The sequence below is a fragment of the Nomascus leucogenys genome, unplaced genomic scaffold (genome assembly GCF_006542625.1).
Source record: "Nomascus leucogenys isolate Asia unplaced genomic scaffold, Asia_NLE_v1 001070F_56484_qpd_obj, whole genome shotgun sequence".
Lineage (NCBI taxonomy): Eukaryota > Metazoa > Chordata > Mammalia > Primates > Hylobatidae > Nomascus > Nomascus leucogenys.
In genome coordinates, this window is record NW_022096806.1 from 1 (window position 1) to 25,000 (window position 25,000).

The 25,000-nt window shown below is 50.8% G+C and overlaps 1 protein-coding gene across 1 annotated transcript in view; it reads right to left on the reverse strand.

Annotated features, from left to right (window-relative positions):
• Positions 1-2,345: 2,345 nt before the first annotated feature.
• LOC115834049 (granulocyte-macrophage colony-stimulating factor receptor subunit alpha-like) overlaps positions 2,346-25,000 on the reverse strand; it is a 23,030-nt gene continuing 375 nt past the window's right edge. The window contains exons 2-10 of the mRNA XM_030808830.1: positions 21,067-21,190; positions 20,820-20,949; positions 19,505-19,677; positions 18,100-18,233; positions 16,079-16,108; positions 12,688-12,823; positions 10,055-10,151; positions 7,786-7,867; positions 2,346-2,451 (exon numbers count right to left, since the gene is read on the reverse strand). Coding sequence (XP_030664690.1) covers positions 2,374-2,451; positions 7,786-7,867; positions 10,055-10,151; positions 12,688-12,823; positions 16,079-16,108; positions 18,100-18,233; positions 19,505-19,677; positions 20,820-20,949; positions 21,067-21,190 — 984 coding nt within the window. The 3' untranslated portion in view covers positions 2,346-2,373. The remainder of the gene's footprint in view (positions 2,452-7,785; positions 7,868-10,054; positions 10,152-12,687; positions 12,824-16,078; positions 16,109-18,099; positions 18,234-19,504; positions 19,678-20,819; positions 20,950-21,066; positions 21,191-25,000) is intronic.

Genomic DNA, 25,000 nt, shown 5'->3' on the forward strand with positions numbered 1-25,000 from the left:
ATTGCTAAGTGCAAGATGGCTGTGAAGTGCCTTATGGGGAAAATACGTGTGTTGGAGAAGCTTCTTTCAGATATGAGTGATAGTGATGGTGGCTGTGAGTTCAGTTTGAATGCACCAACAATACATGTTAAGTAAGGTGTCTCTTATTTTATTTTATTTTATTTGAGACAGAGTCCCACTTTGTTGCCCAGGCTGCAGTGCAATGGTGCAATCTCAGTTCACTGCAACCTCTGCCTCACGGGATTCAAGTGATTCTCCTGCCTCAGCCTCCCCAGTAGCTAGGATTACAGGCAGGCACCACCATGCCTGGCTGTTTTTTTGTATTTTAGTAAAGATGGGGTTTCACCATGTTGGCCAGGCTGGTCTCGAACTCCTGACCTAGGGTGATCCACCCACCTTGGCCTCCCAGAGTGCTGGGATTACAGGTGTGAGCCATTGTGCCCAACCAAATAAGTGTCTTTTTTTTTTTTTTTTTTTTGAGATGGAGTTTCACTCTTGTGCCCAGGCTGGAGTGCAATAGTGTGATCTCAGCTCACCGCAACCTCTGCCTCCTTGGGTTCAAATGATTCTCCTACCTCAGCCTCCCCAGTAACTGGAATTACAGCACGCACCACCACGCCCAGCTAATTTTTGTATTTTATAGAGACGGAGTTTCTCCATGTTGGCCAGGCTAGTCTCAAACTCCTGACTTCGTGATCCACCTGCCTTGGCCTCCCAGAGTGCTGGGATTACAGGTGTGAGCCATTGCGCCCAACCAAATAAGGTGTCCTTTTTTTTTTGGAGATGGAGTTTCACTCTTGTTGCCCAGGCTGGAGTGCAATGGTGCGATCTCAGCTCACCGCAACCTCTGCCTCCTTGGGTTCAAATGATTCTCCTACCTCAGCCTCCCCAGTAACTGGAATTACAGGCACGCACCACCACGCCCAGCTAATTTTTTTGTATTTTAGTAGAGACGGAGTTTCTCCATGTTGGCCAGGCTAGTCTCAAACTCCTAACTTCGTGATCCACCTGCCTTGGCCTCCCAGAGTGCTGAGATTAGAGGCGTGAGCCACCGCTGCCGACCAGTTAAGGGGACTTTAAACAGAAGGACATGTCAAACAAGGTCATGCGTTGATTGGTTGATTACAACTGTGAGGAGAAACTCTTGGGATCTAACCTTGTATTTCCTCTAGGAGGTAATGGCTCTGTATTTGTTCTTCCAACGTTTGCAGGAAATCTGTGGGCTATAGCTGCCATGCAGAATGAGAATTGCTTATATGTATCATACTGTCATGCATCATACAAACCTAGGCCTCTTTTTTTTTTTTTTTTTTTTTTGAGACAGAGTCTTGCTCTGTTACCCAGGCTGGAGTGCAGTGGCGCAGTCTTGGCTCACTGCAAGCTCTGCCTCCTGGGTTCACACCATTCTCCTGCCTCAGCCTCCCGAGTAGCTGGGACTACAGGCGCCCGCCACCACGCCCAGCTAATTTTTTTATATTTTTAGTAGAGATGGGGTTTCACCGTGTTAGCCAGGATGGTCTCGATCTCCTGACCTCGTGATCTGCCTGCCTCGACTTCCCAAAGTGCTGGGATGACAGGCGTGAGCACCTATGCCTCTTTTTCATTCCACCCCAAGGGAGGGTCACAGCCTGTCTTCCTCCTCCTTTGGGTATTTTCCAGACCCTGAGTCTAGACCTTGGATCTCTGTCAGGCTCGTCTGGGTCCCACCACCCCACCCCACCCACTCCTAGGTAAAACCAGAAAGCAGCAAAGGTAGACAGCTCCCATGGGGGAAGGAGCAAGCTGGGAGGTCAGCTTACCAATGGTAAAGGCTTTAAATGGAGGAAATTCGGCCGGGGGTGGTGGCTCACGCCTGTAATCCCAGCATGTCGGGAGGCTGAGGTGGGTGGATCACACGAGGTCAGGAATTCGAGACCAGCCTGACCAAGTTTTTATTACTTATTATTTATTATTATTATTTGTTTTGAGATGCAATCTTGCTCTGTCACCCAGGTTGGTGTGCAATGGCGCGATCTTGGCTCGCTGCAACCTCCGCCTCATGGGTTCAAGTAATTCTCCTGCCTCAGCCTCCCGAGTAGCTGGGATGATGGGCATCCGCCACCGCACCTGGGTAAATTTCTGCATTTTTAGTCCAGATGGGGTTTCACCATGTTGGTCAGGCTGGTCTTGAACTCCTGACCTCAGGTGATCTGCCCACCTTGGCCTCCCAAAGTGCTGGGATTACAGGCGTGAGTCACCACACCTGGCCCCAAATATCATGTTTTTTAATAAAAACATAGAAAATTATATAAAGGCTCACAGCATCATCAACAAGACAGTTCCCCAGTGTCACAGAGGCGGAGCTGTCCACGCCATTCCTACACCCTCTGGGTCTCAGGTAATTTCCTTCACGGTCAAGACCTCTTCGCGGTAGCCTTTCCCTTCCTCTGGGGTGAATTCCTCCCAGATGATCTGAGAAAAAGGAGGATTCAGGCTGTCAGATCTTCACGAGCTCAGCCTGGGACTCAGTGGGCTGTGTTCATTTTCTTTTCCTCCCTCGAGACGGAGTCTCACTCTGTTGCCTGGGCTGGAGTACAGTGGTGTGATCTCAGCTCACTGCAACCTTGGCCTCCCGGGTTGAAGCGATTCTCCTGCCTCAGCCTCCCAAGTAACTGGGATTACAGGTGCCCACCACCACAAATTTGACTGATTAGATGAGGCCCACCCTTCCCCTATATACCTTCGACTGATTAGATGAGGCCCACCCTTCCCCCTATATACCTTCGACTGATTAGATGAGGCCCACTCTTCCCCTATATACCTTCGACAGATTAGATGAGGCCCACCCTTCCCGTATATACCTTCAACTGATTAGATGAGGCCCACCCTTCCCCCCTATATACCTTTGACTGATTAGATGAGGCCCACCCTTCCCCCTTTAGACTTTTGACTGGTTAGATGAGGCCCACCCTTCCCCCCTTTAGACTTTTGACTGGTTAGATGAGGCCCACCCTTCCCCTCTATAGCTTCAACTGATTAGATGAGGCCCATCCTTCCCCTATATACCTTCGACTGATTAGATGAGGCCCACCCTTCCCCCTATATACCTTCGACTGATTAGATGAGGCCCACCCTTCCCCCTATATACCTTCGACTGATTAGATGAGGCCCACTCTTCCCCTATATACCTTCGACAGATTAGATGAGGCCCACCCTTCCCCCTATATACCTTCAACTGATTAGATGAGGCCCACCCCTCCCCCCTATATACCTTTGACTGATTAGATGAGGCCCACCCTTCCCCCTTTAGACTTTTGACTGGTTAGATGAGGCCCACCCTTCCCCTCTATAGCTTCAGCTGATTAGATGAGGCCCACCCTTCCGCTATATACCTTCAACTGATTAGATGAGGCCCACCCTTCCCCCTATATACCTTCGACTGATTAGATGAGGCCCACTCTCCCCTATATACGTTCGACAGATTAGATGAGGCCCACCCTTCCCGTATATACCTTCAACTGATTAGATGAGGCCCACCCTTCCCCCTATATACCTTTGACTGATTAGATGAGGCCCACCCTTCCCCCTTTAGACTTTTGACTGGTTAGATGAGGCCCACCCTTCCCCTCTATAGCTTCAACTGATTAGATAAGGCCTACCCTTCCCCCTTTAGACTTTTGACCCATTAGATGAGGCCCACTCTTCCCTATATACCTTCAACTGATTAGATGAGGCCCACCCTTCCCCCATATACCTTCGACTGATTATATGAGGCCCACCCTTCCCCCTTTAGACTTTTGACTGATTAGATGAGGCCCACCCTTCCCCCTTTAGACCTTTGACTGATGAGGCCCACCCTTCCCCCTTTAGCTGCCACAGGCTAAATTTTGTATTTTCAGTAGAGATGGGGTTTCACCATGTTGGCCAGGCTGGTCTCGAAGTCCTGACCTCGAGGTGATCCACTCGCCTCGGCCTCCCAAAGTGCTGGGATGACAGGTGTGAGCCACTGCGCCTGGCCAGGGGCTTTTCCTGGGGTAAAGATCTGAGACAGATCCACCTATGCGGCCTCATAGTTGACGATGAACAGGGGCCTTTGGAAGAGCTTGTGAGCGTGAAACCTGGGCAGGGAACAGCAGGTGCTAAGGCCCTGGGGCCGACGGAGCTCAGAGAAGGGAAGGTTGAAGCCTGAAGCCGTCATCCTGGCACCTCGACGTGGGGGACCCCTAGGGGTCAGTGGAAAGTGGGTGCCAGGGAGGAGGCTGGCGTGGGGTTGGAAGGTAACGGAATGACAGATGGCCAGGTCTAGGATGGGGGTGTGCAAGTGGCAACTGGGGGGGATGTTAACTATGTGGCAGGGAAGAGGGTGCTGGGGGCAGCCCTGGGCTGGAACTGGAGTTCCCCATGGGAGAAAGATACAGCCCCTGAGCTGGAGAGAGGTGGCTGGGAGAGGGGCACCCACGGGGTCTTGGGATGCAGGTCACGCAGATCCCTCACCCTTAGTCACCCTCTCTGGAGTCTTGCTGTTGAGCCTCTCTCTTGGTCTCTCTGCCTCTTTTCTCTGTCTCTCTCTCTCTGTCTCTCTTTCCTCCCCATCTCACCATCTTCCACCCCCATCTTTGGGTTTCTCTCTATCTCCATCTTCCTGTGTGTCTACCTCTTTCGGGTTCAGTATCTCTGTTTCCCTTTCATCTCTTGCTCTCTGTCTCAGATACCCGGCAGTAATGACATGTCCCCTGACTGGGCTACAGTCCCCAATTATTGAATCAAACCCTGACTCAGGGGCTGCTACGAAGGTGCTTTGTAGATGTCAAGTTCACAATCAACTGATTTCCAGGAAAAGAGATTGGACTGGAGAATGTGGGTGGGCTTTATCTAATCAGTCAAAGGTCTAAAGGGGGTGGGCCTCATCTAATCAGTTGAAGGTCTAAATGGAGAGGGTGGGCCTCAACTAATCAGTTGAGTCTAAAGGGTAAGGGTGGCCCTTATCTAATTAATAAGCTGAAGGTCTAAAGGGGAAGGGAAGGTCTAAAGGGGAAGGGTGGGCTTCATCTAATCAGTTGAAGGTCTAAAGGGGAAGGGAAGGTCTAAAGGGGAAGGGTGGGCTTCATCTAATCAGTTGAAGGTCTAAAGGGGAAAGGTGGGCTTCATCTAATCAATAGAAGGTATAAAGGGGAATGGTGGGCTTCATCTAATCAGTCGAAGGTCTAAACGAGGACAGTGGACCTCATCTAATGAGTTGAAAGTCTAAAGGGTAAGGGTAGGCCTTGTCTAATTAATAAGCTGATGGTCTAAAGGGGAAGGGTGGGCTTCATCTAATCAGTTGAAGGTCTAAAGAGGAAGGGTGGGCCTCATCTAATCAGTCAAAGGTGTAAAGGGGAAGAGTGGGCTTCACCTAATCAGTCAAAGGTCTAAAGGGGAAGGGTGGGCCTGGCCTAATCAGTTGAAGGTCTAAAGGGGAAGGGTGGGCTTCATCTAATCAGTTGAAGGTCTAAAGGGGAAGGCTGGGTCTCATCTAATCAGTTGAAGGTCTAAAGGGGGAAGGGTGGGCCTCATCTAATCAGTCAGAAGCCTAAAAGTGGCTGGGCACAGTGGCTCACGCCTGTAATCCCAGCACTCTGGGAGGCCAAGGTGGGTGGAGCACCTGAGGTCAGAAGTTCAAGACCAGCCTGGCCATGGTGAAACCCAATCTCTACTAAAAATACAAAAAATTAGCTGGGCATGGTGGTGTGAGCCTGTAATCCTAGCTACTCGCCAGGCTGAGACAGGAGAATCCCTTGAACCTGGAAGGCAGAGGTTGCAGTTAGCCAAAATTGACTACTGCACTCCAGCCTGGGCAACAAGAGCGAAACTCCATCTCAAAAAAAAAAAAAAGTCTAAAGGGGAAAGGTGGGCCTCAACTAATCAGTCGAAGGTATAAAGGGGAAGGGTGGGCCTCATCCAATCAGTCGAAGGTCTAAAGGGGGAAGGGTGGGCCTCATCCAATCAGTCGAAGGTCTAAAGGAGAAGGGTGGGCCTCATCTAATCAGTCGAAGGTATAAAGTGGGAAGGGTGGGCTTCATCTGATCAGTTGAAGGTCTAAAGGAGAAGGGTGGGCCTCATCTAATCAGTCGAAGGTCTAAAGGATAAAAGCTGAGGTTCCCTGGACAAGAGTTTTATTTCCTTTTTAAAAATTTCATCTCCTACTCTGAGAATGCAGGACGGTTCTGCCTCTGGGATGCAGCATCAGCCCTGACCTGAATTTCCAGCCTGCCCGCCTCCTGCAACATAAGACACAGTCCCTGAGCCGGAGAGAGGTGGGTGGGAGAGGAGCACCAATGGGGTCTCGGGGTGCAGGTCACATGGTTCCTCGCCCTTGTCCACCCTCTGTGGGCTCTCGCTGAGTCTTAAGTCCCACTCCTCTGTCTTCCCTGTCTCTCTCAGTGTTTCTGTGTCTCTTTTCTCTGCCTCCCTCTCTGTCTCTTTTCTCCCTCTGTCTCTCTCTTCCACTCCCATCCCTTGGTCTCTGTCTCTTTCTGTCTCTCTCTCTCTCTCTTCTTCCCCTCTCCATGTCCACCTATGTCTCTCTGTTTCTCCCTCTGTCTCTCTGTCTTTTTCTCTTTGTCCCTGTCTCTATCTCTCCTTCTCCCTCTCTCTCTTTTTCTGTCTCTGTGTCTCTCTGTCTTTGTCTCTCTCCCCTCTCTGTGCCTCTGCTCTTCTCTGTCTCTCTCCTCTCCCTGCTGTGGTTGTTTTTTTGTTTTGTTTTGTTTTTGATATAGAGATTTGCTCTTGTTGCCCAGGTTAGAGTGCAATGGCGCAATCTCGGCTCACTGCAACCTCCGCCTCCTGGGTTCAAGTGATTCTCCTGCCTCAGCCTCCAGAGTAGGTGGGATTACAGGCGTGCACCACCACACCTGGCTAATTTTTGTAATTTTAGTAGAGACAAGGTTTCTCCATGTTGGTCAGGCTGGTCTCGAACTCCCGACCTCAAGTCTCCCAAAAGTGCTGGGATGACAGGTGTGAGCCACCGCGCCCGGCCTCTGCCTGGGTCTTTATGTTTGTTGTTTGTCTGTCTCTGTTTCTCTTTCCCTCTCCCTTTTCTCCCTCCTTCTCTGTTTCTCTCTCTGTCTGCCTTTGTTTCTCTCAGTCTGTCTGCCTGTTTCCCTCTCTTTTCTGTCTCCTTCTCATTCTCTACTATGTTCCTCTCTCCTTCATCTCTCTCGCTCCATCTTTCTCTGCCTCTGTCTCTTGTCTCTTTATTTCTGCCTCTCCTCTCTACCTTCTTTTTTCTTTTGAGATGGAGTCTCACTGTGTCACCCAGGCTGGAGTGTGGTGGTGCGATCTCGGCTCACTGCAACCTCCGCCCCCTGGGTTCAAGCCATTCTCCTGCCCCAGCCTTCCGAGTAACTGGGATGACAGGCACTCGCCACCACGCCTGGCTAATTTTTTGTATTTTTAGCAGAGATGGGGTTTCATCATGTTGGCCAGGCTGGTCTCGAACTTCTGACCTCATGTGATCCACCAGCCTCAGCCTCCCAAAGTGCTGGAATGACAGGTGTGGGCCACCATGCCCGGCCCTCTCTACCACCTTCTCCTCCTTTTTTTGACCACTACCCTGCCTCAATTTCTCCTGCTGGACCTCACAGATATGACCCTGACCCCGACCCAGGAGAAGGACCAGGAACGGGATACAGATTGCAGCCACACCCGTGGCGATGCTGCGGTCGCAGCTGGTGGAGAAGCAAGACGGTCGACACTCAGAGGCCGTGTCCCACACTCCCCACTACCCTCTTTCCATCCCAGGTCACTGCTCCGCCCACCCCTACCTACCTCATCTTCCACCTCATGGTTATCATTCAGTTTGTCTTTGATCTGTGGAACTGGCGAGAACAGTCGCTGTACCCTAAGGAACCTGAGACACAGAGAAAAAGTGTGAAGAGAACGAACCCCAGGTCACCAGAGTTCCTTCCATCAACGCCCTGTGCCGAGGGATGCTGTGTGCGGGGTGTCTGCGCTCAACTGCGCAAAACAACTTCACTAAGAATCACCAAGTGACGAAAATCTTAAGGAACCAGGCCGGGCGCAGTGGCTCACGCCTGCAATCCCAGCACTTTGGGAGGCCGAGGCGGGTGGATCACTTGATGTCTGGAGTTCGAGACCAGCCTGGCCAACATGGTGAAACCCCGTCTCTACTAAAAATACAAAAATCAGCTGAGTATCGTGGTGCATGCCTGTAATCCCAGCTATTCAGGAGGCTGAGGCAGGAGAATCTCTTGAACCTGGAAGGTGGAGGTTGCAGTGAGCCGAGATCACATCACTGCACTCCAGCCTGGGTGACAGAGTGAGACCCCATCTCGAAAAAAAAAAAAAAAAAATCACCAAATGACAAAAATCTTAAGGAACTAGGCCAGGCATGGTGGCTCACACCTGTCATCCCAGCACTTTGGGAGGCCGAGGCGGGTGGATCAATTGAGGTCAAGTGTTCGAGACCAGCCTGGCTAAGATGGTGAAACCCCATCTCTACTAAAAATACAAAAATTAGCTGGGTATGGTGGTGCACGCCTGTAATCCCAGCTATTCAGGAGGCTGAGGCTGTGGGCAACTTCAGGGAGTCTGAGGTCACTGGTGTTGAAGGGCTGAGCTCCAGAGGGGAAACGCCTGCCTTGATCCCACCAGCCTTGAAGAGCGTGGCTTCTGGGTTGGAGGTGTTTTTTTTGTTAGTTTTGAGACAGAGTCTTGCCCTGTCGCCCAGGCTGGAGTGCAGTGGTGCAATCTCGGCTCACTGCAAGCTCTGCCTCCTGAGTTCAAGCCATTCTCCTACTTCAGCCTCATGAGTAGCTGGGATTACAGGAGCGCGCCACCACGCTTGGCTAATTTTGCAGTTTTAGTAGAGACAGGGTTTCCCCATGTTGGTCAGGCTGGTCTCAAACTCCTGACCTCAGGTGATCCTCCGACCTCAGCCTCCCAAAGTTCTGGGATTACAGGCATGAGGCACCACGCCTAGCCTAGTTCCTTGAGATTTTCATCATTTGGTGATTTTTCTTTTTTTCTGAGACAGAGTCTCGCTCTGTCGCCCAGGCAGGAGTGCAGTGGCGCGATCTCTGCTCACTGCAACCTCCGCCTCCCGGGTTCACGCCATTCTCCTGCCTCAGCCTCCCGAGTAGCTGGGACTACAGGTGCCCACCACCTCGCTCGGCTAATTTTTTGTATTTTTAGTAGAGACGGGGTTTCACCGTGTTAGCCAGGATGGTCTCGATCTCCTGACCTCGTGATCCACCCGCCTTGGTTTCCCAAAGTGCTGGGATTACAGACGTGAGCCACCACGCCCGGCCCATTTGGTGATTCCGTGTGTATCTGTGTGGTCCCTGAATCCAATGACAGATGCCCTTCTAAGAGACAGAAGAGGAGACACAGATACAGAGTAGGAGGCCACGTGGAGACGGAGGCAGAGATGGCAGTGATGTGGCCACAAGCCCAGGGATGCAGGGAGCCTCCAGGAGCTGGGAAAGGCAGAAACGATCGTCCTTTAGAGGCGAAGCCACAGGAGACAGGAAGATACCTCCTTTGTGCCCGCAGCTGAGCTCTACAGGCGTCTCACGTCCGGCAAAAAGGTGGGGTCCCAAGCAAGTACTCCGTATTACTGAATGGGTCATGGAACCACCAGGTAGCTTTGCAGGCTGTGTTTCTCTCTTTTTATTTATTATTATTATTATTTTTTGAGACAGAGTTTCGCTCTTGTTGCCCAGGCTGGAGTGCAATGGTGTGATCTCGGCTCACTGCAACCTCCGCCTCCCGGGTTCAAGCGATTCTCCTGCCTCAGCCTCCCGAGTAGCTGGGATGAGAGGCGCCCGCCACCACGCCCAGCTAATTTTGTATTTTTAATAGAGACGGGGTTTCTCCACATTGGTCAGGCTGGTCTCGAACTCCTGACCTCAGGAGATCCGCCCGCCTCGGCCTCCCAAAGTGCTGGGATGACAGGCATGAGCTGCTGCGCCCGGCCATGGCTGTTTCTGTTTCTCAGAGACAGACTTTGGAGAAAGCGCTTTGCTCCCAGCCTGGCCTGTTTGCCTGGGGGAGGCCCAGGTGTTTCACAGATTACCTTTTAAAGAGGAAGCCGAGGACGAGGCCACAGAGAAGGGTTCCCAGGATCAGGAGCACGTAAGTGTACACAGAGCTGAGGTTTCTGTCGTCAGAGCCTAGAGAGACACACGGGTTTGCGTCTGCGGTGAATGACTGACGGACGTGTGAAAGGAAATTAAATCTCTTCGGGTGTCCAAATGCATTTAGCCAAAGGGAACAGTCAAGCTGGGAAATGGGTAGAGTAAATCTGCCTCCCTTTTTTTGGTTCCTAAGTAAGATGGCTCTGAGATGAAAGGTGACCTGCCTACCCCATGTTTTGCCCACGAGGAAATCTGTGGTGAGCTGTTAAAACTTCGCCACCATGGGCCGGATGCAGTGACTCATGCCTGTAATCCCAGCACTTTGGGAGGCTGAGGAAGACAGATCACTTGAGGTCAGGAGTTCGAAACCAGCCTAGGCAACATGGTGAAACCCCGTCTCCACTAAAAACACAAAAATTGGGCCAGGCACGGTGGCTCACACCTGTCATCCCAGCACTTTGGGAGGCTGAGGCAGGTGCATCATCTGAGGTCAGGAGTTCAAGACCAGCCTCACTAACATGGTGAAACCCCGTCTCTACTAAAAAAAATACAAAATTAGCCAGGCGTGGTGGCGTGCACCTGTAATCCTAGCTACTCGGGAGTCTGAGGCAGGAGAATTGCTTGAACCCAGGAGGCGGAGGTTGCAGTGAGCTGAGATCGTACCACTGCACTCCAGCCTGGGAGACAGAGTGAGAATCTGTCTCAAAATAAATAAATAAATAAATAAATAAATAAATAAATAAATAAATAAATAAAATGGCCAAGCGTGATGCATGCCTGTAATCCCAGCTACTCAGGAGGCTGAGGCAGGCGAATCACTTGAACCCGGGAGGCGGAGGTTGCAGTGAGCCGAGATCGTGCCATTGCACTCCAGCCTGGGTGACAGAGCGAAACTCCATCTCAAAATAAATAAATAAATAAAAAATAAAAATACAAAAATTGGCCAAGCGTGATGCATGCCTGTAATCCCAGCTACTCAGGAGGCTGAGGCAGCAGAATCGCTTGAACCCGGGAGGTGGAGGTTGCAGTGAGCCGAGATCGTGCCATTGCACTCCAGCCTGGGTGACAGAGCGGGACTCCGTCTCAAAAAACAAAAAATAAACAAACAAAAAACATTTCTTACAGGTGCAGTCACCCTGGCCCCTCAGACACGAATGCACCTCTGATCATCTCTGTACCCCATTTTGTCCGTGTGATCTGGGAGGTGGACTTCTCAATATCCTGCCCCTTCCCCTTTTCAGTTTGGAGCCCTCAAAATCATCTTCAGAGAAAAGCATAGACCTGTCTTCTGGGCGGCCGAGATCTGGCTTTGAAGAGACCTTCCCCGGCCAGACGTGGCAGCTCACGCCTGTCATCCCAGCACTTTGGGAGGGCGAGGCGGGTAGATCACCTGAGGTTGGGAGTTCGAGACCAGCATGACCAACATGGAGAAACCCACGTCTCTACTAAAAATACAAAATTAGCCAGGGGTGGCAGGGCTGAATCCCAGCTACTCGGGAGACTGAGGCTGGAGAGTCGCTTGAACCTGGGAGGCCAAGATTGCAGTGAGCCGAGATGGTGCCATTGCACTCCAGCCTGGGCAACAAGAGCGAAACGCCGTCTCAAAAAAAAAAAAAAAAAAAAAAAAAGAGGGAGAAAGCTTCCTCTTGGCCAGGGAGGCAGAATGGTAATGGTTTGACTGGATGAAGACTGACTGGTTATTTCCCAGTGGGGTAGAGGGAGGTGGGGCTTTAGGAGGGCTATCAGTGGAGTCCTTCTCTGGCTACTAAGGGATTCTAGCTCATCCATCCTGAAAAAAACACCAGCAAAGCAATGTTGCATGACCCCGTATGAGTATGAGACCACCCCCTTCTACTTTTTTTTTTTTTTCGAGACGGAGTCTTGCTCTGTCACCCAGGCTGGAGTGCAGTGGTGTGATCCCAGCTCACTGCAACCTCCACCTCCCGGGTTCAAGTGATGTCCTGCCTCAGCCTCCTGAGTAGCTGGGATTACAGGCATGTGCCACCACGCCTGGCTAGTTTTTGCTTTTTTTTTTTTTTTTTTTTGAGATGGAGTCTTGCTGTGTTGCCCAGGCTGGAGTGCAGTGGCATGATCCCAGCTCACTGCAACCTCCGCCTCCCGGGTTCAAGTGATTCTCCTGCCTCAGCCTCCCGAGTAGCTGGGACTACAGGCACCTGCCACCATGCTGGGCTAATTTTGTATTTTTAGTAGAGATAGGGTTTCACCATGTCAGCCAGGCTGGTCTCAAACTCCTGACCTCCGGTGATCCACCCACCTCAGCCTCCCAAAGTGCTGGGATTACAGGCGTGAGCCACTGCACCCGGCCCTTCTCTGGTTATTGAGTGAGCCTAGCTCATCCATCCTGAAAAAACATCAGCAAAGCAATGTTGTGTGACCGAGTAGGAGATCACCTCCTTCTTTTGAGCCTCAGCGATAAACTCAGAGCCTGATACTTCTCCCAGCGACGTTCTCAACTCAATCTCAGCGCCCCGGACAGAGCACCTGACCTCTGTGCCTGCTCCAAGGTGGCGGCAGACGACACAAACATCCCTCACCTCCGCCCGACGCTTACCAAATTCAGTGGCTTCACTCCAGGAACTCCAGTTCAGGATACGGACGTCTGCAGCTCTGATCTTCACGCTATGTTCCGCTCTGGGCTCAGAGCTTGGAAAGTTGTATCTATTTTCCAAATCACCAGAAACATTAATCTTTGGAGGAAAAAAGAAAGTTAGAGATAGGCGTCTTCCGCGTGGAGGAAAAAGTTGTCTTTTTTCATTCTTTTGTCTTTTAAAAGTTTTTCTTCTTTTTTTTTTTCTTGTTTTTCTACCACTCTGAATGCACTTGGTCTGATCGGGTCTTGGAAGCTAAGCAGAGTCAAGGCTTGTTAGTATATGGATGGAAGACAAGTTGGGAAAATTTGGGTGATGTAGGCTTTAAATTATTTTATTTTATGTTATTTTATTTATTTATTTATTGAGATGGAGTCTCGCTCTGTTGCCCAGGCTGGAGTGCAGTGGCGCAATCTCGGCTCACTGCAAGCTCCGCCTCCTGGGTTCACGCCATTCTCCTGCCTCAGCCACTCCGAGTAGCTGGGACTACAGGCGCCCAGCACCATCCTCGGCTAATTTTTGTATTTTTAGTGGACACAGGGTTTCACCATGTTAGCCAGGATGGTCTCGAACCCCTGACCTCGTGATCCACCTGCCTCGGCCTCCCAAAGTGCTGGGATGACAGGCGTGAGCCACCACGCCCAGCCTATTTTATTTGAGACAGACTCTTGCTCTGTCACCCAGGCTGGAGTGCAATGGCATGATCTCGGCTCACCGCAACCTCCGCCTCCAGGGTTCAAGTGATTCTCCTGCCTCAGCCTCCCACGTAGCTGGGATTACAGGCGCCTGCCACCACGCATGGGTAATTTTTGTATTTTTAGCAGAGACAGGGTTTCTCCATATTGGCCAGGCTGGTCTTGAACTCCTGACCTCAAGTGATTTGCCCACCTCAGCCTCCCATGGTGCTGGAATGACAGGCTTGAGCCACCGTGCCTGGCTAAAATTTTATTTTTTGAAACAGAAATTTTTGGCCAGGTGTGGGGGTGGGCGCCTGTAGTCCCAGCTACCAGGGAGGCTGAGGCAGGAGAATCACTTGAACCTGGGAGGTGGGTGTCACAGTGAGCCAAGATCGCACCACTGCACTCCAGCCTGGGGGACAGAGCGAGACTCTGTGTCAAAAATACATACATACGTAAATAAATGATTCAGGAGCAACAACTGATATTAACAGAGCTTCAGACGGATAGTTTAGCAAGGGATATTAAGATCCCCAAGTCTAGCCTATGCATTGGACAGAGGAGGATACTGAGGTTCAGAGTGGCCGCAAGAGTTGGTAAATATCAGGCAACAGTACTCACTCTACAAGCACTTTAGAGGGAGACATAATTTCCTTAGACAGTCACTGGAATATATTTTTAACCCACTCAGAGGAAAGAGGAATACAATGGGAAAATCAGTAGAACAGGCTGAGTGTAAATATTTCAACCACTGGGACATGAAAGTTGAGGCTAAGAGCGGACCCATGTGAGATCTGCATCCTCCGGTTCAGGGTCACGCCCCACTGTGTCCACCCCTGGGCCACAATGGCACTAAGAGTCCCGTAAACCAAGACTGTAGGGTTACGCTGGGTTCATGGAGACTGTAGGGTGACGCTAGGGTTGTGAGTGGTTCAACTTTATGTGGGTCAGAGTATTCTCCTGTCTACACTGGATCCAGGTAGACGTGGGGCAGGCTCTCCTTCTTGTCTACACTGGGTCTAGGTGGAGGTGGGGCAGGGTCTCCTCCTGTCTACACTGGATCCAGGTAGATGTGGGGCAGGCTTTCCTTCTTGTCTACACTGGGTCTAGGTGGAGGTGGGGCAGGGTTTCCTCCTGTCTACCCTGGGTCCAGGCAGACTTGCGTCGTGGGTAGGGGACCGTAGGGTTTCGCCGGGGTCATGTGGGGTTACGCTAGGGTTGTGAGTAGGGGACCGTAGGGTTATGCTGGGGTCATGTGGGGTTACGCTAGGGGTTGTGAGTAGGGGACCGTAGGGTTATGCTGGGGGTCATGTGGGGTTACGCTAGGGGTTGTGAGTAGGGGACCGTAGGGTTACGCTGGGGGTCATGTGGGGCAACACTACGGGTCATGAGTAGGGGACCGTAGGGTTCCACCAGGGGTCATGGGTACGGGACTGTACAGTTACACTAGGGGTCATGAGTAGGGGATGGTAGGGTTCTGCCAGGGTTGTGAATAGGGAATCGTAGGGTTCTGCCAGAGGTCATGGGTAGGGCACTGTAGGGTTACACTATAGCTCATGATAGGGCACTGTAGGGTTACTCCAGGGGTCATGAGTAGGAGACTGTAGGGGTCGTGAGTAGGGGACTATAGGGTTCCACCAGGGTTGTGAATAGGGAATTGTAGGGTTCTGCTGCCAGGGGTCATGGGTAGGAAACTGTACAGTTACTCTAGGTGTGAGTAGGGGACTGTAGGGTCACGAGTAGGGGACTACAGGGTTCCGCCAGGGTGGTGAATAGGGAACTGTAGGGTTACGCCAGGGGTCATGGGTAGGGGACTATAGAGGTCGTGAGTAGGTGACTGTAGGGTTATGCTAGGTGTGGTGAGTAGGGGATTGTAGAGTTATGCCAGGGCTCATGGGTAGGGGACTGTATGGTTATGCTAGGGGTCATGAGTAGGGAACTGTAGGGGTTGTGAGTACGAGACTGTAGGGTTACTCCGGGGGTCGTGAGTAGGGGACTGTAGGGTTACACTAGGTGTGGTGATAGGGGACTGTAGGGTTACACTAGGTGTGGTGATAGGGGACTGTAGGGTTACACTAGGTGTGGTGATAGGGGACTTAGGGTTACCTAGATGTGGTGATAGGGGACTGTAGGGTTACACTAGGTGTGGTGATAGGGGGACTGTAGGGTTACACTAGGTGTGGTGATAGGGGACTATAGGGTTACCTAGGTGTGGTGATAGGGGACTGTAGGGTTACACTAGGTGTGGTGATAGGGGGGGACTAGGGTGATAGGGGTTAGGGACACTAGGGTTAACTAGGTGGGATAGGGGACTGTAGGGTTACACTAGGTATGGTGATAGGGGACTGTAGGGTTACACTAGGTCTGGTGAGAGGGGACTGTAGGGTTACACTAGGTCTGGTGATAGGGGGTAGGACTAGGGTGATAGGGACGTAGGGTTACACTAGGTCTGGTGATAGGGGACTGTAGGGTTACACCAGGTCTGGTGATAGGGGACTGTAGGGTTACACTAGGTCTGGTGATAGGGGACTGTAGGGTTACACTAGGTCTGGTGATAGGGGACTGTAGGGTTACACCAGGTCTGGTGATAGGGGACTGTAGGGTTACACCAGGTCTGGTGATACGGGACTGTAGGGTTACATGGAGGGTCATCAGTAGGGTCTGTGGTTTCACTTACCAGTAGGTTTTCCGTGCCAGGCTGGGTATTCTAGAAACAAAACAAAACACAATACAAGACTCACTGTTTCCATTTCTAAAACACTTTAGATGGTTCACACAGTGTCTCCCCTGGTGTGGACACTGAATGGGAAAGAGTCCCTGAGGAGCGGTGGGCAGGTCTCCCTCCACAAACCCCGAATCTACAAGACAGGTAGGATGAGGAGCTGCCAACACGGAATTCTTCCTGGCCAGATATCTTCCTGTGACCCATCCAGAAAGGGCCCACTGGCCTTGGGGCAGGGTGTTCTCCTGTCATCCAGGCAGATATGGGACAGGCTCTCCTTGTCTACACTGGGTCCAGGTGGTTGTGGGACAAGATCTCCTCTTGTCTACACTGGATCGAGGTGGACGTAGGGCAGGGTCTCTTCCTGTCTACACTGGGTCCAGTTGGTTGTGGGACAAGACCTCCTCCTGTCTACACTGGGTCTCCGTGGAGGTGGGGCAGGGTCTCCTCCTGTCTACACTGGGTGGAGGTGGAGGTGGGGTCGGGTCTCCTCCTATCTACACTGGTTCCAGGTAGACGTAGGGCAGGGTCTCCTTCTGTCTACACTGGGTGTAGATGTAGGTGGGGTTGGGTTTCCTCCTGTCTACACTGGGTCCAGGTAGACATGGGGCAGGCTCTCTTTCTTGTCTACACTGGGTCCAGGTGGTTGTGGGACAAGATCTCCTCTTGTCTACACTGGATCGAGGTGGACATGGGGCAGGGTCTCTTCCTGTCTACACTGGGTCCAGGTAGACATGGGGCAGGCTCTCTTTCTTGTCTACACTGGGTCCAGGTGGTTGTGGGACAAGAGCTCCTCCTGTCTACACTGGGTCTCCATGGAGGTGGGGCAGGGTCTCCTCTTGTCTACACTGAGTCCAGGTAGATATGGGGCAGGCTCTCCTTGTCTACACTGGGTCCAGGTGGTTGTGGGACAAGATCTCCTCCTGTCTACACTGGGTCTCCGTGGAAGTGGGGCAGGGTCTCCTCCTGTCTACACTGGGTCCAGGTAGCTGTGGGACAAGAGCTCCTCTTGTCTACACTGGATCAAGGTGGACGTAGGGCAGGGTCTCTTCCTGTCTACACTGGGTCCAGGTGGTTGTGGGACAAGACCTCCTCCTGTCTACACTGGGTCTCCGTGGAAGTGGGGCAGGGTCTCCTCCTGTCTACACTGGGTCCAGGTAGCTGTGGGACAAGAGCTCCTCTTGTCTACACTGGATTGAGGTGGACGTGGGGCAGGGTCTCTTCCTGTCTACACTGGGTCCAGGTGGTTGTGGGACAAGATCTCCTCTTGTCTACACTAGATCGAGGTGGAAGTGGGGCAGGGTCTCTTCCTGTCTACACTGGGTCCAAGTGGTTGTGGGACAAGAGCTCCTCCTGTCTACACTGGATCGAGGTGGACATGAGGCAGGCTCTCTTCCTGTCTACACTGGGTCCAGGTGGTTGTGGGACAAGAGCTCCTCCTGTCTACACTGGGTCTCCGTGGAGGTGGGGCAGGGTCTCCTCCTGTCTACACTGGGTGTAGATGTAGGTGGGGTTGGGTTTCCTCCTGTCTACACTGGGTCCAGGTAGACATGGGGCAGGGTCTCCTTCTGTCTACACTGGCTGTAGTGGAGGTGGGGTGGGGTCTCCTATCTACACTGGGTCCAGGTAGACATGGGGCAGGCTCTCCTTCTGTCTACACTGCGTCCAGCTGGAGGTGGAGCAGAGGTTCTCCCTTGCTTGTGGTATCGTCCCCCACACCTCCCGGTCCACTTCCTGGTTCCATGGTTGCAGGATCATCCTTGTCCATCCTCCCTGCCACCTCCTTCAAGGTGGCTTCACAGGCCATAGACCCTTCACCTCTTCCTCTGCTACCCGAAGTGCATTCACCCCAGAGTCACCGCTCACCACCCACCCATCCTTCCTTCGGGCCACTTCCCCAGGATTCCCAGGCTCCTCTGTGGGTGTGTCACATACACCTCCCTCCTGGTGCTCAGCCCTGGGGACCTCTCACCGACCTTTCTGTGGACGGCCAGCTGGTACTGAAAGTCCAGGTACGACAGCTTCTGATAGGTCCTGGGCTGTTTCCACCATATGAGGCAGTGCGTCGTGTTGCAACGTACAGTGACATTGCCGGGAGGGTTGAATCGTTCTGTAATGAGGGCGCAGGACACAACCCTGAACCAGAGAGGTCCTGTCTACACTGGGTCCAGGTGGAGGTGGGGCAGCTACCATGTACAGGAGAGATACCCAGTGGGGCAGGGGGTCCAGGGTGGGAGGTGGGGATGGGCTCAGTGGGCAGGAATCACACTTCTGTGAGAGTCCTGAGCCTGAAGAGGCTGGGAATGTCCAATGGGATGAAGGAGTCCACGGGTGGGATGTGGTGGGCTTGGGAAGAGGAGAGCGTGTGGGCATATGGAGCTGGCTCCAAGAGGCCAGCCAAGAGTAGGGCACTGGGACACAAAGAGATGCTGGTGAGGAAGAAATGAACAAAAAGAGGAAGGAAGGAGGAAAGGAGTGAAGGAGAAGGAAGGAGAGGAAGAAGGAAGGAAGAAGGGAGGGAGAGAGGGAAGGAAGGAGGGAGGAAGGGAGGAAGGAAGGATGGGAGGAAGGAAAGAAGGAACGAAGGAAAGAAGGAAGGAAGGAAAGAAGGAAGGAAGGAAAGAAGGAAGGAAGGGAAGAAAGAAGGGAAGAAAGAAGAAAGGCAGAAAGGCAGAAAGGCAGGAAGGAAGGAAAGAAGGAAGGAGAGAAAGAGGGAGGTTGGCTGACAACTGTAATCCCAGCACTTTTTGGGAGACTGAAGCCAGCCTGGCCAAGATGCTGAAACCCCGTCTCTACTAAAAATACAAAAATTAGCTGGGCATGGTGGCGGGCACCTGTAATCCAAGCTACTAAGGAGGCTGAGAGAGGAGAATTGCTTGAACCTGGGAGGCAGAGTTTGCAGTGAGCTGAGACTGCACGACTGCACTCCAGCCTGGGCAACAGAGTGAAACTGTATCTCAAAAAAAGGAAAGTTAAATCAGCTGAGTTGTAATTTGTTACAGCACCAAAATTACACAAATTTTTGTTTTTGAGACAGAGTCTTGCTCTGTTGCTCAAGCTGGAGTGCAGTGGCACAATCTCACCTCACTGCAACGTCCACCTCCTAGGTTCAAGTGATTCTCCTCAGCCTCCCAAGTAGCTGAGATTACAGACACCTGCCACCATGCCTGGCTAATTTTTGTATTTTTAGTAGAGATGGGGTTTCCCCATGTTGGTCAGGCTGGTCTCGAACACCTGATCTCAGGTGACTGGCCTGCCTTGGCCTCCCAAAGTGCTGGAATTACAGGTGTGAGCCACCACACCTGGCCTCAGTTACACAGATTTTAAGGCAAATTCCATTTCACCTATAAACAATAGGAAAATCATATGTGTTATTCTCACCTATTTTCTTTGTGTCCAAAAGTGAATCGAAGAATTGGATGCCAATTTCTCGGCTGGTTCCGTTAACCAGAAAGTAATTGCGAGATGTTAATCCTGACAGGTTATGCAGGTGACATCCCACATGGGTTCCCGAGTCTTGTATGTAATAAGGACACCAGATCTCCTTCTTTCTCCTGAAAGATTAGAAAGTGTTCAGAGAGCAATCAGGAAAACAAAACAAAACACAAAAACACAAAACAAAACAAAACACACAAAACAAAAACACAAAAACATAAAAGAAAACAAAAACACAAAACAAAAAACAAAAAACAAAACACGAAACACAAAACAAAAACACAAAACAAACACACAAAACAAAAACACAAAAACATAAAACAAAACAAAAACACAAAACAAAAAAAACACAAAACACAAAACAAAAACACAAAAACACAAAACAAAAAACACAAAAACACAAAACAAAACAAAAAAACAAAAAACAAAAACACAAAACAAAAACAAACACAAAACAAAACACAAAAACAGAAAACACAAAAACATAAAACATAAAAACAAAAACACAAAACAAAAGAAAAACACAAAAACAAAACTAAAAAACACAAAAACACAAAACAACACAAAACAAAACAAAACAAAACAACAGGCCCAGTGCGGTGGCTCACGTCTGTAATCCCAGCACTTTGGGAGGCCAAGGCGGGCGGATCACTTGAGGTCAGGAGTTTGAGAACAGCCTGGCCAGCATGGTGAAACCCCGTCTCTACTAAAAATACAAAAATTAGATGGGTGTGATGGAGTGCACCTGTAATCCCAGCTACTCGGGAGGCTGAGGCAGGAGAATCGCTTGAACCTGGGAGGGAGGCACAGGTTGCAGGGAGCTGAGATCACATCACTACACTCCAGCTTGGGTGACAGAGCAAGACTCTGTCTCTAAATAAATATATGGAGCCTGGTGTGGTGTGGCTCATGCCTGTAATTCCAGCACTTTGGGAGGCCAAGGCAGGCAGATCACTTCAGGTCAGGAGTTTGAGACCAGCCTGGGCAACATGGCAAAACCCCATCTCTGCTAAAAATACAAAATTTAGCTGGATGTGGTGGCGGGCGCCTGTAATCCCAGCTACCTGGGAAGCTGAGGCAGGAAAATTGCTTGAACCCAGGAGGTCGAGGTTGCAGTGAGCCGAGATGGCTCCATTGCACTCCAGCCTGGGCAACAGAGCAAGACCATGTCTTGGAAAAGAAAAAAAAAAAAAAAAAACCAGCGTGATTTTTCTCCCATCCCTGCATTCCTCATAATTCTTCACATGAGGTGAACACTTACTTTGAGTTTTGTATGTAGAAAAAATACTGGACGTCACGGGGGGCCGTCGGACCCCTCGCCCAGGTGCAGTTCAGGAAATCCACATTGTAGATGAAACAGGAGAAATTCTGAGCAGCGGTACCCTCCCTTCCTGGGAAGAGGCAGAAACAAAACAATTTTCACTCTGAAGTTCAACGGGATGTACTTTGATGCTGGTGGGATGGTGGGGGGTAGTGCTGTAAACGGATCCCTGAGCTGTCTTGCTTACCTGAGTTTGGATAAAGCAGTTTTTGCTGAAATCCTCTTTGACTGGTATTCACGTGAACCTCAAATGTCACTCCTTCATGTAGACAAATTTCACGAAATGTGCATGAACATTCATTCTTACTGAGCTGAAGAGTTGCAACCAGACAGAGCCAATTACACCTTCTGTCTCCTACATTCTTCAGGCTGGAGTGCAGTAGCGCGATCTCGGCTCACTGCACCCTCCGCCTCCCAGGTTCAAGCGATTCTCCTGCCTCAGCCTCCCAAGTAGCTGGGATTATAGACACCTGCCACCACACCCAGCTAATTTGTGTATTTGTAGTGGAGACAGGGTTTCACCATGTTGGCCAGGCTGGTCTCAAACTCCTGACTTCAGGTGAGACACCCGCCTCGCCCTCCCAAAGTGCTGGGATTACAGGCATGAGCCACCACGCCCGGCCATGGTAGTGGTTTTTACCTGGATTTGGCGACACGCAGCTGCCTCCCTTTGTGAAATCGTCTCCCTACGCTTCCTCCAAGGACTCTGAGTGGATACGCGGAATAGCAGCTTGCAGGTGAAAACTCAATCTGATACTCTAGCAGTGCTGAAAGTATCAGACTAGAGGCCAGGTGCAGTGGCTCACACCTGTAATCCCAGCACTTTGGGAGGCCGAGGCGGGTGGATCACTTGAGGTCAGGAGTTTGAGACCAGCCCGGCCAACATGGTGAAACCCTGTCTGTACTAAAAATACAAAAATTAGCCGGGTGTGGTGGCAGGTACCTGTAATACCAGCTACTCGGGAGGCTGAGGCAGGAGAATCTCTTGAACCCGGGAGGCAGAGGTTGCAGTGAGCTGAGATCGCACCAGTGCCTCCAACCTGGGTGACAGAGCGAGACTCCATCCCAAAAAATAAAGGTCGGACACGGTGGCTCACACCTGTAATGCCAGCACTTTGGGAGGCCAAGGGGGGGCGGATCATGAGGTCAGGAGTTGGAGACCAGCCTGGCCAACATGGTGAAATCCCGTCTCTACTAAAAATACAAAAATTAGCTGTGCATGGTGGCAGGCGCCTGTAATCCCAGTTACTTGGGAGGCTGAGGCAGGAGACTCGCTTGAACCTGGGAGGTGGAGTTGCAGTGAGCCGAGATCGCACCAGTGCATTCCAGCCTGGGCAACAAGAGCGAAACTCCATCTCAAAAAAAAAAAAAATGTATGTCATCTGGGGTAACATAGCAGGACCACCCATCCATCCGTGTAACATCTATCTATAGAATTGATTATCAATCTCCCAATCATCTATTATCACCTATCAGTCAATAAATCACCTATCACCTATCTATTGATCATCTATATTTCTCTCTTCCTCTCCCTCCTCTTCTGTTCTCTCTTTGTCTGTGTTTCTCCCTCCTTCCCTCCCCTCTCCCCGCTCTTCTGTCTCTGTCTCCTGTGTTCCAAAAACCCTGACCTTAATCCTTTGGGGGACCAGGATGGTGACACAGTGAAAAGTCACTGACACTTTAGTTTTCTCCACCCTTCTTCCACCACAGACCCAGGCGCACATCCAATTGCATTTGCCAGGATTTCTGTCATCTTGGGGTAAAATAAGCTCTTGGGCTAAAATATGGTAAAATAGGCTCTGCCTCAGGGAATCAGTCTCCTGTCCACATCACGGACATGAGCCAACAGCACTTTCCCAGTCCCCCTGAGATTGTGGCTCTGACATTTCTCCAAATACCACACGTGTTTGTGTCCGTAGCCCTCTCGCTTTTATTTAATTTATTATTATTATTTTTTGAGACAGACTTTTGCTCTTGTTGCCCAGGCTGGAGTGCAATGGTGCCATCTTGGCTCACTGCAACCTCCACCTCCCGAGTTTGAGTAATTCTCCTGCCTCAGCCTCCTGAGTAGCTGGGATTACAGGCATGCACCAGCACGCATGGCTAATTTTGTATTTGTAGTAGAGACGGGGTTTCACCATGTTGGTCAGGCTGGTCTCGAACTCCCGACCTCAGGTGTTCCACCCACCTCAGCCTCCCAAAGTGCTGGGATTACAGGCGTGAGCCACCGCACCCAGCCGGCCCTGTTTTCTCTCCTCCCACCTGGCTCTGGGAGGTGAAGTTCAGGGCTGGAGCCTGCTGACTTTCCTCTCACCCACGTGGCCCCAGGACGTCCCACATCCTCAGGTATCTGTTCCTCCCTTGTCCATCTTCCTTCCTTTTCTCAGCCCCCTTGCTATTTCTGAAAAAGGAGATTTCTACTGCAGAAATACTCAAACATCACCTGAAGACTGGGGGTGGTGGCTCACGCCTCTAATGCCAGCACCTTGGGAGGCTGAGGCAAAAAGCTGACTTGAGCCCAGTAGGTTGAGATCCATCTGGGCAACACAGCAAGATCGCATCTCTTAAAAAAAACAATTAAAAAACAATTTAAATTAGGCAGGCGTGGTGGTGCACGTCTGTAGTCCCAGCTTGCTCTTTCTCCACATAGAGATGTTTACTGCAGAAATCATCAAAAACTGACTGGGCGCGGTGGCTCACGCCTGCAATCCCAGCACTTTGGGAGGCTGAGGTGGGTGGATCACCTGAGGTCAGGAGTTCGAGACCAGCCTGGCCAACATGATGAAACCCCATCTCTACTAAAAATACAAAAAAATTAGGTGGACATGGTGGTGGGTTCCTGTAATCCCAGCTACTCAGGAGGCTGAGGCAGGAGAATCGGTTGAACCCGGGAGGGAGGTGGAGGCTGCAGTGAGCCGAGATCGTGCCACTGCACTACAGCCTGGGTGACAGAGCGAGACTCCATCTCAAAAAAAAGAAAAGAAAATCAAAAACCAGTCTTGGCAACATAGCAAGATCCCATCTCTATAAAATTAAAAAAAAATTAAATTAGCTTGATGTGGTGGTATATTTTTGTAGTCCCAGCTACTTGGGAGGCTGAAGTGGGAGGACACTTGATCCCAGAAAGTTGAGGCTGCAGTGAGCAGAGATCGCGCCACTGCACTCCAGCCTGGGTGACAGAGCGAGATCCTGTCTCAAAAAAAAAAAAAAAAAAAAAAAAGAAAGAAAGAGAAAGAAAACCGCTTGAATGAGAACAGGCAAAGGCTCTTTATCCAGAGTGATGTGGCTTTGAACACCGTTCCCAAATTATGGAACCTTGGCAGTTTAAAATAAAGCTGAAGGAATTTGAGAAAATTACAGAAACAGAAAGCTGTCTTTGTCTGTCTTCCCTGAGCCAGGTCACAAAAACCTGGAAATATTTTCCTGAAGCAGACCCTCACACCCTCAGTCAGGAGGGTCCCTCCCGGAAATGCAAATCAAAACCACAATGAGTTATCATTCCACACCAGTCACAATGGCTGTTATTAAGAAGTCAAAACACAAGAGGCTGGGTGTGGTGACTCACAGCTGTAATCCCAGCACTTTGGGAGGCTGAGGCGGGGGATCACCTGAGGCCAGGAATTTGAGACCAGCCTGGCCAACATGACAAAACCCCATCTCTACTAAAAATACAAAAAATTAGCTGGGCCTGGTGGCAGGCACCTGTAATCCCAGCTACTAGGGAGGCTGAGGCAGGAGAATCTCTTGAACCCGGGAGGCTGAGTTTACAGTGAGCTGAGATTAAGCCATTGCACTCCAGCCTGGGCAACAAGAGGGAGACTCTGAAAAGAAAGAAAAAGAAAGAGAAAAAGAAAGAAAGTGGGAAAGAAAGAAAGAAAGAAAGAAAGAGAAGGAGAAGAAACAAAGAAGGAGAAAGAAAAGAAAGAAAGAAAGAAAGAGGTAGGGAAGGAAGGAAAGAAAGAAACAATGGAAGGAAGACAGAGGGAAGGAGGGAAGGAAGGAAGGAAGAAGGAAGGAAAGAAAGAGAAGGAAGGAAGGAAAGAAGGAAGGAAAGAAAGAAACAATGGAAGGAAGAAAGAGAGAGGGAAGGAGGGAAGGAAGAAAGAAAAAGAAAGAGAAAG